Below are 14,702 nucleotides of genomic sequence, written 5' to 3' on the forward strand. Positions count from 1 at the left end.
AGCAGTTTCAAAGTGAAAATTTATAAATCGAAAGCTACACTTTTTGAAATTCAAGCATCGCTGTTTAAATTAGTATCTCTAATATGATTGCTTTTTAACGATCGATGACAGAGAGATTGATATTACGGTGGAATTGGACGTCGATTACTATTCGTGTAATGCACGGACTCAGCAATTCAGAAACACCGGTCTGCAAACTTTTATATCGTACGCTCCTTTTTGCCTCCCGGAAACTTTTCTCCTTCGTGTTACCTTCGGTCAGCAGAATTCTGAATTGGTTTCCATCTTGGATTCCCCTGAACAAAGAGACGGTCCCGCAGACCGTAAGGAAACGAGGGAAAATTAAATTAGCGGTGCGCGCACGAGAATTCTTTCAACAAAAATCTAATTTCACGTTTCGTCGATGTTTCATCAAATTTCCTTCGCGATATAATCGAGCGCGAGTTCAACATTTTCGAGTTTAAGACTTTATCGACCGTGAACGTCGCGTTTAACGCTTTCTCGAAATCTTTAAAGGTAAATAATAAAAAAATAAAAAAAAAAATAAAAATAAAAATAAAAATAGTTCCTGTAAGAGCAACGGGTGTCGAGATCAAACGAAGAGGGGGACGTTATTGGACGTAATAGTAAGTTATATTCTACAAATCACTCGACTGTTTATGAATAATTTAAACGTTCAGACCCCTGGATATTGGGTTGGGGTGAGACTCGCAATCCTCCTAGGACAAAACGCAGAAACCCCTCAGGGACGAAGACCCTTTTGTTGCCGCCTTGCTGGTGGTTGAAGCAAGGATCCTGCTCTTTGAACCTATCGCACGTGGTAAACCGCTGTTTGCGTTGGTCTTCCATGTTGCGCCACCCCGTGCGCGCAGGGGTTGCGAATTCGCAAATAGACGCGCACGGAAATATTAAATTAGGGAAGCTGTGGTAGAGTGCAAAATTTACATTGCGCATTCGATACTTTAAAAATCCTTGTAGTTTATTATACACCGCACTCTGTCTAGCTTGAGTTGCGTTCAAGAAATACAAAGTTGTGTTCTCGAGAAATAACCAAGTTCTAAACTTGAAACGAAATCGTGTATTTTTTATAATGGGTATTCGAAAAAGTTCGTGGCGTTTTGTTGATCGATCAGTCGGTGAATTCTACGAAGAATTCTTGTGAACAAATTTGTGGTGTTTACGAATCAAATACTCCATCAAAATTTTCATCTCAAAGATGCATCACGCTGTGGTCGACCAATCACAGAACGATGCGACGAAATCATGCAAATGGTTCAGAAACGCCACGAACTTTTTCGTATACCCAATATTATCGAGTTTGGTGATACGTAAATCCTGACTTATCGTCGAGTAGAGAATCCTTCTAAGATTCCAGCAGAAATGTACGTGCCACCCCTAATCTTCGAGCATTCCCAGCAACTTCAAGTACTTGGAGCCTCTCGCACCTGAAGCGTTCGGAAGCACGAACTGTCGAACAACGATAAAACAAGTCCGACGACCGATCCGATTGACAGGGCTCGTAGCACCTGACCGTAAAATTACACGAATCGATGCTCCTTTTATGAGCTCTCGTTTGGTTTGAGCGACTAGAACGATCTAGTGATTCACGTCGCTGCTCATGAACGAGAAGCTACCTTCAGGGTGGATCCCTAAGCCTCGTGAATTGAAAGCATTGTATTCGACGCAGGGCCGATCATTGCCAGCGATAATGGCGGATTAGCGCGGTCCCATCTGTCATTTGACTTACGCAGAATCGCGTACAGCGACGATACCTAATTCATTATCGGGGGTGAAGCGAAGTAGCTCGATCTTGGATTGATTTCGAGTATTTAAAACAAGGAAGGGCTGTGACTCGTCCTCGAAAATAAGAATCAAAATATAGAATCCAATTTCGACGGGATCATCTTGTAATTTGCTCTGTCCTCGCCCACTCGTGCTGTTCTTCGATGCTTCTATGGAAAACGTCGTTTCTTCCTCGTATTTTATATTTGTATTAATAGGAAAAACATGGTACGCAGTATCGTAACACTCGGAATAAATTTAATATTCATTGTACACAGTAATAGTAAGTAATTCGTTAATATTTTAATATCTATTAGTTCGACCAACTAAATATTAATTTCTGGCAATAGTTGAATTAATTATTAACAGAATTTGTTTAAACGATGGCCGAGAATATGATACCTTTCAGTAATTGAAAATTAGATAAAGAGTAATTAAATTAGTTTGCATTCTCTACCTCGTTCTGCGTGTAAATACTTAACTTCGATACACGTTTCGAAGAACACCAGCAGACGCGAGTACGGTGATACATAGGAGGAGTTGAGATTGCAAGAACGTAAATTCAACAAACGGGTCAAATTGGGAGACTTATGCCGGATATACATTTCATTTGGCGATCGACCAATTGGCCTGATCATCCGAAGCACTGCGGGCATTTCACGGATTTCGACGAATATTTCGCAGGGGCTTTACGGATTTAACGTTAACCGTCGGAGCAGGTGGTTCTCGCTCCAAACATTCATCTAGCGCGGTTAGGCGACCTGCGAATTGATCGACGACCCTGCCGCCCTTATGGCGGTTCACCAGAAACAACGCTTCGGTTTGCACTACTATCGTATCAAGGGGATGGAATTCCACGATGGTCCCCGAAAAACGAGATATTTTCAGAAATACAAAGAAACTATACCGGGAGTTGTTACCGAACTTTTATTTTATTGTCTTTAACAGTGACCGGATGTGTTTTTAAGGTAATCTTCTAGGTAGCAGTCACGATAGTAGACAGTTCACAGATAGCGTAGAAGGAGTTTGCATTAAGTACGCAAGGAAATAAAGGAAAAAGTGAGTGATAAATAGTGGTTGATAAAAGAATGGCCTGACGTTTAAAGAAGCACTAATAGTGAGTGCTTTATAAATAATTTATTACGTGTTACATCTTATCTCAAAGTGTCCACCGCAATTACGACGAAGAGCATATTTTGTTATTAACTAAAGGAACCTTAAAAATAGCAATAATACAGAATATTTAAAATAGTTCGCGTAGTATATGCGTAAGAAAAATAGTTTGCATCGAGTAAGAAAAGAAAAAAAGAATCAAGGGGGCACCCGGGTTTGAACCGGGGACCTCTCGATCTGCAGTCGAATGCTCTACCACTGAGCTATACCCCCAGTTGACATAAACTCGGATGGTTTTCGTCATGTTCTACCAGAATGTACGATACCATTCACTAAAAGTATCGAAATTTGATTATTTTCGAAACAAGTAAAATACCAGCCCCATTCGCACGCGTCTCTTATTTTCGATAACAATAAATAATACTTCGTCCCGTAGCGTTCGCATTTGTAATGGGTATTCATAATGGGGATTTAACATCGTACATACATGTATATCTTTGTTTACACGTAATTTATCGGGACATACTAGATGCCATTTAAAAGTATACAATTTATATTACGGATCGAAAAAAAAAAAAAACTTCATTATCGATTTAATAATAACAACGTCGTGAACATGGAGATAATCAATAATAAAATTCGCTACATTTTGCAATATCACCTTCGATCAAGGCGAGAATTATATTATATAATATTAATCAATATTAATATAAATTTTAATACCGAATTGTAACGTAATTAATCATGTTAATTTCTTAATTTCCTTAATTTCCTTAATTTTTAATACACTCCTGTCTTGATTTATTTTAAAACCCCCTGACCTCTCGCCATAGATTTTACAGTAATTGCACGTCATCGATATCTGGCAGAGGGCGATATAAAAACAGCTCTTGTTGTCATACAAATAACCATGAGCCCAGCCCAGCCCCCCTACCCCCCTGTAGGGCACGGATGGCGACAGGTAGAGTTATATACCGAGGACCACCTAGTGGCTTCATGACTTAGCCATATGCCACCGTGACTAAGGCACACATGGCCGAGAATCGATGCGCACACGACCCCATAAAGGCACGGGATCCCTCAAAAGAAACTTCTGACACCACCGAGCTCGAACAGCGTGATCGTGACATCGACAACTTGTTTTTTCTCTTTTTGTCAGTTTCGGCGTCGAGTCAGGTGGACAAATCATGCGAATTCTTATCGGATCGAAACGTTCGATATAGAATAATGGTATAGTTTCAATTTCTTCTTTGATTTTCAACATCTCTTTATCGAAGTGCTGGAATCGAGCATAATTATCAAAATTAAGAAGAGAGTCAGAGAGTCAGAGAGAAAAGAGAAAGAAACATTTACATTTGAAAGATAAACTGAACGGTAGGAGATTAAAGAAGAGAATTCAATGTTTAAGTAAAATATGACCTTGCGCTTTGCAGATCGACTGGCGAACAAGAAATTCAGCAAGGTTTTCCAACCATCGAGATGACTTCTGCAATATTTCTACTTCTAGATTCTATAAATGTTTTCGAGCAATTCTTCACCGAACAACAACGCGTTTTTCATTCTCTTTAAAGATCGACATTGTAGTTCTGCTAGTAAAAATTAATGTAAATATTCCGCACTCTGTTATCTGTCATTCTAACAGTGCTCGTAGAGCGTACTATTATTGAAGGACGATATTCGAATTCGAAATATCAACAGAGACCTTTTCCCAACGGGTTCTCGGCTAACTATAAAAATGAAACGAATCCAAACACCGAAGTCTTTGCAGCTTTCCGTTCGGCTCGCGAATTAATCCATCACAACAGTCACGATATAACTCACGCTCGCCTTTTTTCCACCTCTTGCGCCCGTCGTCTACGGTTCCGAAATTGATCGCGCAAACGTATTTAAATACACCGACAATTGAAAATTCGAAAACTCGATTCCTCCCTCGGTATAAATTTTAAAACAGCTCTGTTCCTCGCGATCTATTCGAATATATTCACCGCTAGGGACCTGTCAGCTTAATTTCACTCCAGGAAATTTTAAACGATCTTAAATAATACATTTTAAACGATTAATCGATATCAAACCATGAAATCCATGGAAATATTATTTCTTGCATTTTGCATAATTTTAACATTTTTAGGGGGTGGATTCTTTCGTTAAAAATGAAAAATGATACCGTTTTGTCAGTTTCGTTCGATTGTGAATATGTGCAAGCCTTTCGTTCTTCGTTGTGATTCCACTTCTTTTGTTGTATGTCAGGAGGTGAGCTGTTATTCATGCAGAATGCAAAAGCGGATAGGTTAGTTCTTGACAGGCATCAACCTCGAAGACTATTCTGGCTTTGCACCAGCTGACACCATTAACCCAAATGTATGTGCCGTTCATTATGAAGAGAGTAGTAGATAAATTAATCACGTGGCTTCCCCGCGCATTCCTCGAAATCCCCTGATTCGACAATTCAAGACTGAATGAAAGATTCAATCGAGCACGAGGAAGTCCTGTCCGAGGTTTATTCTTACACTCTGCAATGTAATCGCTCGATAATGTAATAATTTGTAGCAGTCAAATGGATTACTAACGATTATCTTCGTTCCAATCGAGTTTGGTGAAATTCACGAGGAGATGTTGAAATATTTTATCGGAATGATTTCTTAGTTTATTCACCCTCTAGAACACTGCGTACGTTTTATGTATTAGGTTGTCCCAAAAGTTTCTTTCGCTTTATTAATAAGTGATACATGCACAATAGTTTGTTTTACGTTACATTACAGAATTGTGCACAATACATTTTGCTCCATTACTGTTACAACATGAATATCTATGAAATTAGGTTGTCTATTTATAGAAACACGACCACATCAAATGATTGAGTGCAACTCGCGAAAGAAACTTTCTGGACAACCTAATACGAATAACATATTTCTAAATTTGCGTGACAAATTAGTTATAATTTAATGTACGTATCTCGGTCGTAATTTGCCAGGTGGAAAGTAATTCGTGAATTGAACGGTTAATTTATTCCGAAAACTGTAACTGACAGTGCAAGGAACGAATAAATGATTTATTAACCACATCTTCAAAGGTGTAAATCATGTTTTATCACCCACACATCCTCGCTATCTCGACGACATTGCAGATACGTCGAACCACACCGATAACGTATTGACGTCTTACCGATAATCGCTGATGACATATCTAATATAGGGTTGGGGCTATTCTAATAATTTAACATTCGAATATTAAACCTTCATAGAATCGAAACACACAGCGATTGTTACTACGATATCTCGTGCTACTATGTACGCTCTCCTAGAATTTATGGCCGAGGGAAAATTAAAAATTCCATGGTTTCCCTTTATAATTAAATAGTAAGTTTACCTTTAGGGGGCGCAAAATTAATTTCCACCCCTTAACGTATGCCGGCGTGTATCTACTCGATCGTACAGCTGAAACTCCCTAAACAAATCCCAAACGAATAATACACAATTTCACTCCGGCAAACGGATAAATTTATTTCATCTACAACAGCGGAACCTCGTTTACATCCAACCCCCCGTAGGTCTATCTCCTGAACCATGAGGAGGTTCGTAGCTAGGGTACAGCTAGTGGACCTCTATCATCAGAATGATCAGTTATCGAAACTTATCCCCGACTCTGCTACCTTCTACCGAACTTCCGGTTCTCGCCAAAGAGGAATCAGAAAGATTCGAGTGTCTTAGCCTGGTTCGATCGCGAAGGGTGCGAGTTGGGCGCGTGTGTTCCTTTCGGAGCGGGACCAGGTAAGCGGAAATGGGCCGCGCGACACGGTGGACGTCGAGAACGCGAGGTTCTCCGGTTTTGTAGCGCGTGTGGACCGACGCTAGGCGTCGTTGTGCCCAACGACGTTTCTCCGTCGGCTGGTCGGAGCGTAGGATCAATATAAGCGATGACATAGCGAGAGCTCATCTTTAAGCCACGCCCGCGAGCCAAGTGAGCGCCAATGCGGCCGCGATCCGCCGTCCAGAGCGGCCAATGGGCGGTCGTCATCGATTTTTCGCGGGCTCTTTTTTTTTTTTTTTTTTATGAAAGTGAATTTCTTCGCGATACCGACGGGAGGCGAGCCTAGCTGGAGCAACGGAGGACGGGGGACGAAAGATAGGGGGACCTGAGAGCCAGGGACCGAGAGAGAATGATCAAGGGGTTGGAGAGAAGAGAGAGGAGAGAGAGGACGAACGTGGAAATAGAATGAGGCGCTATCCAACGATGGTTGTAACGGCACGAGAGAGGGCGAACGGGGGTGCGGAGGTGGAGACGCCCGTGGAAAAGGCGGAGGATGAGGATCGATGAGGACAGGGTGACTCTTCCAGGGGTAAACGAACCCCCATTTCATCTACCCTTCGCGCTGTTATCGGCTGTCCCTTTTTCAATCGGCGGGAACCCCTGCTGCTAGGGTATCGGGGTACCCCGCAAGTTCATCTGCATGCGTGGACTGCCCTGCCTGTTGCAAGACGCGAGCAACGCGCCAATCTTCGTACCCTGTTCGTCGGTTCTTCTTTTTTTTTTTCTTTTTCGAAACGCGAATTCGGCTGGAAAAATGCGCGACACGCGAGCTTCGGTGTATCAATCTCGAACGGCTCCGATTCTGAGAGCTATCGGTAGCGTTTAGGGTTGTTTCGTGCGGGAAAACTTGGGAAAGACACCGTTTCGAGAGCTTACAGAAATTTGTTCCCAGGAAAGTACTGGTTATATTGATTTACATTTTGATCGATTCTTTTTTTACCGAAGCTTACCGAAGACAATTCTTATATGAAGCCTATATGAACCCTTCGGTGGGCGCAGAGTGGAGGCTAAGGGTTCTTTCGCAAGGTTTTCGCTTCTGCGAAAGAATTATTGTGCTCGTTCCTTATGTTCAATTTTCCTTTTCAGTGGGTATTTAGTATAACGGAAAATATACCATTCAATTCGAGTGACGTGGGTGCATCGTTTTTGATTTACTATGCTTTCTTTTTTTTTAATTTAAAGAAACACTTGAGGCCCGATTCGGGCCTATGTGTTCGTCTCTTTATTGTAAAAAATTACATGTTGTAATTACAAAGAAAATTACATGTTGTGTTACAAAGAACATATTTACAACATGTACAGAATGTACATAATAAAATTATCTTAATCTTAATAGGAACATTTGGTATTTACTATGCTTGAACTGAACCGGATGGGTGCTGCCATCTACCGAGATACTCGTGACTCTCTCTACGCGTATCACACTTTCAAATAATAGTTTACAATTTCGTATCTTTGCTATCACGATTCGACACATCTTTATCGATGTTTTTAATTCAGCTTTCGTTAAATATGGATTTAAAGAAGTGTTTAATTACTATACGATACAAACGATGAATATGAATAATTAACTTGTCAATGTATAATATATGTTAAACATATGTTACCAGTTTAAAGCATTACATATTTTTGTTATATTTAATATCATCAGTTTTGAAGGTTGTTAGTTATAGAAAAGAGCGGGGAACTATTAGTAACGGAATTTGAAATACGATTAATATCCAAGTAGCACGCCAGGTGGCGTAATTTTCTCGCAATTGAAACTGCGAGCTTATGGCCATAAGAAGGCGTCGTGGCGACAGTACAGTTACTCTGGTTTCCCTTCAAATCACGCATAAATCTTTCGCCTTTTACTAAAGATTTCCGTGGAGGGGAACAATTGATGAGTCTATATACAAATTTTTTGTAGTACCCGACGAAAGTTGGGTCATAAACAATTGAGAAACAAAATTTTCAGCTTCAAATGAATTCATTAATCTTCATTGAATTTGCTTTTTCACTCTAGTCTCAATACACAGCGTATTTTTAGTTTGTTCTGTGTGTATATTACTTTAAACATTTACTTTGTTTACTATAGTAGATAAAATATATATATAAAACCTTTCATTCTTACGCATTACTACAAAAGAATTTATTCTAAATATAACGGTACAAATGCTCAATGATTCCCAAAATCATCTGTTTACAGATTCAGTAGTTTGTAAATACAAAAAGGCTATAAAAGAGTAAACAAAAAATAGGGTTTTAAAACCAGGCCCCGGAGGGATTCGAACCCTCGATCTCCTGTTTACTAGACAGGCGCTTTAACCAACTAAGCCACGGCGCCGTTGTGTCCTTCGTCCTGTTAACACGTTACATTAACAATGTCAAAGAATATTTAATAAAAAAAAAGATTTGCTTCCACTGATATATAGCAGATAATTGCTATTGCTCGAGTGATAACACTAAATACATAGCGAGTCAATATTCAAAGTGTTCTCGTGTATTATTACAAGTACGGATCAAGAGCTTGAGTATATGCTACTTTTATTTTATAAAATTAAAGTATTATACTTATTTCAAATAGAATCGTGTTAAAATATTATTGTAAAAGTATTTTATATTGAGAAATATAAAAAAAATATTCAACTTGGAGGCGCCGGGCATCGATCCCGGTACCTCTCGCATGCTAAGCGAGCGCTCTACCATCTGAGCTACGCCCCCTGTTGTTACTACGTTTTTAAATTATACATTTTCAATCGAATCATCTTCTATAAATTATTCTTTTGATTACGACAGTCATCTACAAGTACTTATTCGTCTAGAATTTCCACTTGGCTTGTGATTAATTTAAAAATGTTTTGTCATCGAGAAATCGCGCCTTATTGGTCCCAGATCCTCTTCCTCTACCTGATGTCTTCATGGCAGCCACCTTATAGTGTCAGGTTTCCTGCTGACAGAGGATGAAAAAATTTAAGCGCCGGCATTCAAAAATTTGCCGGTGTTGCAGTGTTCCATTAGGAGTCTCGCTACATTTATGACCGTGTAAGTTAAATTATATCCTTCATTCAAAGTTTATGACGCTTGGTACAATAACAGACCATGTCTAGCTACGAATAAATATAAAATAAAATAAAAAGTTTTAAGATTAAGTTGGTTTTTAGAAGTTATTTTGCTGATTAAAAGAGTACCATATGACCTGTCAAGTATTTTGTAAATGTAAGAATTTTTTTTTAGCGTAAAGATTGAAAACTTAATTCATTTTTTTTTTTTTTTTTTTTAATAAAGAACAATATCAATATCAAGAAATGACACGACAGTTCCGGTTCATACCAGCGCAACTGTTAAACAGCTTTGACCATGACAGTCACCACATTCATGGTCACATTTCTTAGTCTAAATTATCGAGGTTGCGCAAGCTGCGTTTAGTCCTCATGAATTCAACGATAAAGAAAAAGGCAATTACATCGCACAAGGTCTAGGTTTGGCGTTTTTAAAGTTACGTTCGTCAGGGCATTACCATAATTCGTCGTGGTCTTTATCACTGAATTATAAACATAATCACAGCTATACTTCATTTTCCACGTGTTATATTCTCGCAATAAACAAGATGAATATGTAACGGTTGCCTCTTACAAAAATAAAAGGAATATATTATAAATAAACGATTCTTGCAGTTCGGAATTCGATATCGCAAAAAGAACTAAAAGCGTTGAGTTTGAAAATAAAAAAATCGGGCTCGTCCGGGATTTGAACCCGGGACCTCTCGCACCCTAAGCGAGAATCATGCCCCTAGACCAACGAGCCTTCTTGAAAAACGATACTTTCATATCACAGGTGATCGTGGAGAACCAATCAATGACCGACTTTAGAAAGTGATGTCGATCGCTCGGTTGATAATCTAGAAAACATTTCAAGTTTGGCAAATTAAGACGCTGATATTATTCGTACAATCCAGAACGAACTGTAACTTTATTTTACGTTAATACATACAATTAACAAAATTAAAATATTGTTTATTATATATATATATGTATACATATTTAGAATACTTTATTTATATCAGTTATTTAATAAAAATAAAGGCAAGATTACCGACCAGTTGTAATAATTCTCAGCGAATGTTTACGATATCATATTGACGATTAAATTTTAATTAAATGTTTTGGAGTATGGTGACGGTGAAGGTGAAAAAAGTTTGCAAGTTGGCTCGTTGGTCTAGGGGTATGATTCTCGCTTCGGGTGCGAGAGGTCCCGGGTTCAAATCCCGGACGAGCCCGTGTCTCTTCATTTTTTGTTCTCCAATGTTCATTTCATTTTTTTTTCTCGTTCGCTTACTTTACACTCATCTTTTTGATGGCGTTACAAATGAAACGATAGCGTCAAAGGTCTCCAACAAGGTCTCCGACTTGAATGTAACTATCGGACCACAGATTTTAATGGAAAATTATGCAAAACATGAATACGCACCGACACAAGGTAAAGTCCTATATTATTACTTATCTTTAACTATAGGGGTTCCGTATGCGCAGTTTTTCATAGTTAACTCTTCAAAACGAACGAAACCCGCAATTAGTTTGTTAAATATACCAGTTTTTAAATAACATTACTCCTTGGCAAGTTGACCAATTCGAAATCGTGCGAAAAAATGTGATTTGTAACACTTAATTCTATAGAAATTTCTCTTATGACCCAATTTCGTTGGATGATCATCAACCTGGTGTTGATTGCGTGAAAAATTATGTATCGATTTTATTTTAATCGTTGGAAATTATGTTATAAATTACGAGAAATGTGATTCTTAAGGTGATTCTTTCGCTAGCGTACACATATCATTTAAATATCCGTGCGTATTATTATCAGTTATGTACAAGAACATGTCGTTTTTTAAAAGTTGCACCGATAACCCCAAAGCTGTATCCATAATCTATCGATTATGGTACATTTATAAGATTTCATCGAACCCTGCATTTTATAATAAATAATTGTACGAGTTGTAAATTTGGTAAATTTCTCCACTTTATATTACATCTCTTGAGAATCGTGACAAACACAGTTGTCTTCTATCCGTGATTTGACTGTAAAGTTCTCAATACTTTGCGATTGTAATTGCAACCGGTAGCGACTAACGATCACAATTCTCTATTCTGTTATTTGTGTACCGGTGCACGTGTAAGTATTTCTACTTAAAAATACACGAATATTAAAGGCAGAAACATTCTGATATACGGTATGTATGTGTAGTTAATATATATTCAAAATAATGACCTCTAGCTGCAGAGAGGTGGCAGCCATTTTCCATTCGATAAATGGAAAATGGCTCGAGGCAGCCGAGAATATATAAGGGGATGGTGGTGCTATCATTCGCAGTGGAGCACGTTCTCTTCGCTGATTGAAGGCATCCATTCAAAAAATTGCAATTCTCCGTTCGGTCTTTCGACAACGTTCCCAGGCAAGTAAACTGAATTCACTTTTAATTTCTTCGTTATTCGGCCTTGTCCGCTTCGATAACTCTCACGATTCGTACAAAACAGTTGAACATTGGCATTCTTAGCAAATAAGTATGTTTCACGTACTGGAACAATTGCAAAGGGCTGTCGATTCCAATTAATTGTTACAGAAACTTTAAACGGTAAAATGCTCGTGGCTCTTGTGTCGTTTTACTGGTATCTTGGTGGAAGGTGGTAATATATTCAAAGTCTACAATGTCAAGCATGTACACATGTTTCTTTTGTTTAAATAAATTCCGCGAGTGACCAAGGATCCCTTTACTTTTTCGTAAGTGTTATAATATATAAAATATTCCAGAGTCCATGCATACGATTATCAATCTATGATTTTAAGAGAATGATCTAATGAGAACATTATACGCTATAAATATCGACAAATTTTATTTTTATTTTTTCACGTTGCTATTAAGCTGTTACAGTACATTTGTAACATATTATTTACTGCGGAAATTTGTGTATCGGCTTGCATCGCCTTTCCTCCGTTTGATTATAATTTAGTTCGAAGAAGTGGAGGCCGTTCTGCACGAACGCGCCCATCTTATACTCTTCCGGGTATTCGGGATTAGTTCAAGGACGTTCTTTCTGCAGTTTATGCTTTTATTACTTATTCCGTTTTACGCTGGTTACGTGGACAGGGACAGCTTTTCGTTGGTCGGAAAAGTTAATGAATTCTGTTTATTATTTAATTAATCAACGCATCTTGCGACGTCTGCATCGCACCGCAGATGTTTCAGTGTTTGCTGTATATCAAGCCATTGTCGTCCACGAAACTCTTAATTCGACCTTTTGATCGTGCCGGGTACGCCGTGACGCTTGTCGAAATAGGACCTTTTCTTCATCGGCGCGAACTGATCAATTTTTTTGTATAATTATGGAGAAAGCGGGAGAAAGTTTTCTATGTCTCAGCACCTCGTATTTATCCGGCGCGATTCAAGCGAACCCACTTCGCCAAGGACCGTTCTCTGCTCGACACGTGTGCCATAGTTTTTCAATTCGTTACGATTTGTGCGCCCGTACGGACGTTCTCTGTGACTCGATCGCGTTTCGGCCAGCGGCTATCGATCATTTCGACTCGATCTCCAAGTTCGAGATTCGCCTCTCGTGAACGCTAATTCGATTACTATCCGTCGTTTTGTACGTTAAACAATAGAAAAAAAACAATAAAAAAAAAAAAAAAAAAAGAAGAAGAAAAAACGGTTTTCGCCAAAATGTTAAAATGTTTCGTTGATTCTGCGTGCTGAATCGTGGGTTTTTATTTCTAGAGGTGCGTTTAATAATAAAGTGACGATACTAAATTCGATTAACTCGGTTGTTCGAAAATCGTTGCCTAACATGTATGTTTTTGGCTTCGTTGATTCATTTGAAATAGTTTTAATTACAAAGTGCTACCGCGTATCTTTTGTTTCATTTCGACGAATATCTAACACACTGTTGGTATATAATAAGCAATGCCGTCGACTGTATTTTCACACTTCTCTTGCGTAGCGAATAATTATAACTCTGATATGATAAACAGTCAATTGATCAAATTTATCAGTCAACGTAGACAAATACTTTCCTCGAGAGAATGGTTAAAATAATTAACGACATTTTCTATGAAACCATGAATTATCGATGGGTTCGCCACTCCTTCGTCCTGACGGCTCGATTTTGTCTATTCCTCTAGGATTAATTGATCGAAGAGATTCGTTTTCGAGGAAACTACGAGCCATAATGGACACGAAAGATTTCATCGATTTTGGCAAGGCGACCGTCGATTTATTGGCCAACTACACGGATACTTTGAGGGACAAGAACGTGCTTCCGGATGTCGAGCCTGGATATCTGAGCGAATTATTACCCGAGGAAGTTCCACAGAAACCGGATACGTGGCAGGAGGTGTTGAAAGACATCGAGCGATACATCATACCTGGGGCAAGTGTCTCGATACCTTATAAATCATGGTATTTAGTATGAAAACTGCTGACGAAACTACTACTACGAGCTAAACCTCCAGGCAAATTATTTGTTCCTTATTTTTTAACCGAGTTGCCTGTAATATTTTCAGTTGACTCATTGGAATTCACCGCATTTCCACGCATTTTATCCGACCGGGAACTCCTATCCGGCAATTGTGGGTGAAATGATCAGCGCAGGCATAAGTTGCATAGGATTTTCGTGGCTTGCTTCACCTGCGTGTACCGAGCTCGAAGTTATCACGATGAATTGGCTGGGGAAACTAGTAGGATTGCCCGATGAGTTCCTGAATTGCAAGGGAGGCTCCGGAGGAGGCGTTATACAGGTAAATAATCATTCATATAATAATTAAAAATATAATATCTAAAATGTAAAATAAAGTAGGTACACTAGTTTGATATTCCGTTGCATTGGTTTACGTTACTACTCAGGATGTCACTAGGGGGCTACCTTTCTCGCTTACAAAAGGGCCCAGGCTCTAGCATAAGTGCTCGCGCGACAGGTGAAAGGGCACTCTGGTTTCCCTTCAAGACACGTATAAATCTTTCGCCTTTT

General features: G+C 39.0%; 1 protein-coding gene and 6 non-coding genes across 7 annotated transcripts in view; 3 read left to right on the top strand and 4 right to left on the bottom strand.

The window, feature by feature from the left end:
- Positions 1-3,096: 3,096 nt before the first annotated feature.
- Trnac-gca (transfer RNA cysteine (anticodon GCA)) lies at positions 3,097-3,168 on the bottom strand. The gene has a single exon. It is a non-coding gene; the product is annotated as a tRNA-Cys (tRNA).
- Positions 3,169-8,509: 5,341 nt separating this feature from the next.
- On the top strand, positions 8,510-8,631 carry LOC128896148 (U5 spliceosomal RNA). Its single transcript, XR_008461932.1, has one exon. It is a non-coding gene; the product is annotated as a U5 spliceosomal RNA (small nuclear RNA).
- Positions 8,632-8,954: 323 nt separating this feature from the next.
- Positions 8,955-9,028, bottom strand: Trnat-agu (transfer RNA threonine (anticodon AGU)). The gene has a single exon. It is a non-coding gene; the product is annotated as a tRNA-Thr (tRNA).
- Positions 9,029-9,332: 304 nt separating this feature from the next.
- Positions 9,333-9,405, bottom strand: Trnaa-agc (transfer RNA alanine (anticodon AGC)). Its single transcript has one exon. It is a non-coding gene; the product is annotated as a tRNA-Ala (tRNA).
- Positions 9,406-10,416: 1,011 nt separating this feature from the next.
- Positions 10,417-10,488, bottom strand: Trnap-agg (transfer RNA proline (anticodon AGG)). The gene has a single exon. It is a non-coding gene; the product is annotated as a tRNA-Pro (tRNA).
- A 400-nt stretch (positions 10,489-10,888) lies between these two features.
- Positions 10,889-10,960, top strand: Trnap-cgg (transfer RNA proline (anticodon CGG)). Its single transcript has one exon. It is a non-coding gene; the product is annotated as a tRNA-Pro (tRNA).
- Positions 10,961-12,018: 1,058 nt separating this feature from the next.
- The window catches only part of LOC128895694 (aromatic-L-amino-acid decarboxylase-like), a 7,140-nt gene continuing 4,456 nt past the window's right edge, over positions 12,019-14,702 (top strand). Inside the window, exons 1-3 of the mRNA XM_054158519.1 lie at positions 12,019-12,133; positions 13,858-14,105; positions 14,239-14,472. Of these exons, the coding sequence (XP_054014494.1) occupies positions 13,905-14,105; positions 14,239-14,472 (435 nt within the window). The 5' untranslated portion in view covers positions 12,019-12,133; positions 13,858-13,904. The remainder of the gene's footprint in view (positions 12,134-13,857; positions 14,106-14,238; positions 14,473-14,702) is intronic.

Source organism: Hylaeus anthracinus, unplaced genomic scaffold, assembly GCF_026225885.1.
Source record: "Hylaeus anthracinus isolate JK02 unplaced genomic scaffold, UHH_iyHylAnth1.0_haploid 5, whole genome shotgun sequence".
NCBI lineage: Eukaryota > Metazoa > Arthropoda > Insecta > Hymenoptera > Colletidae > Hylaeus > Hylaeus anthracinus.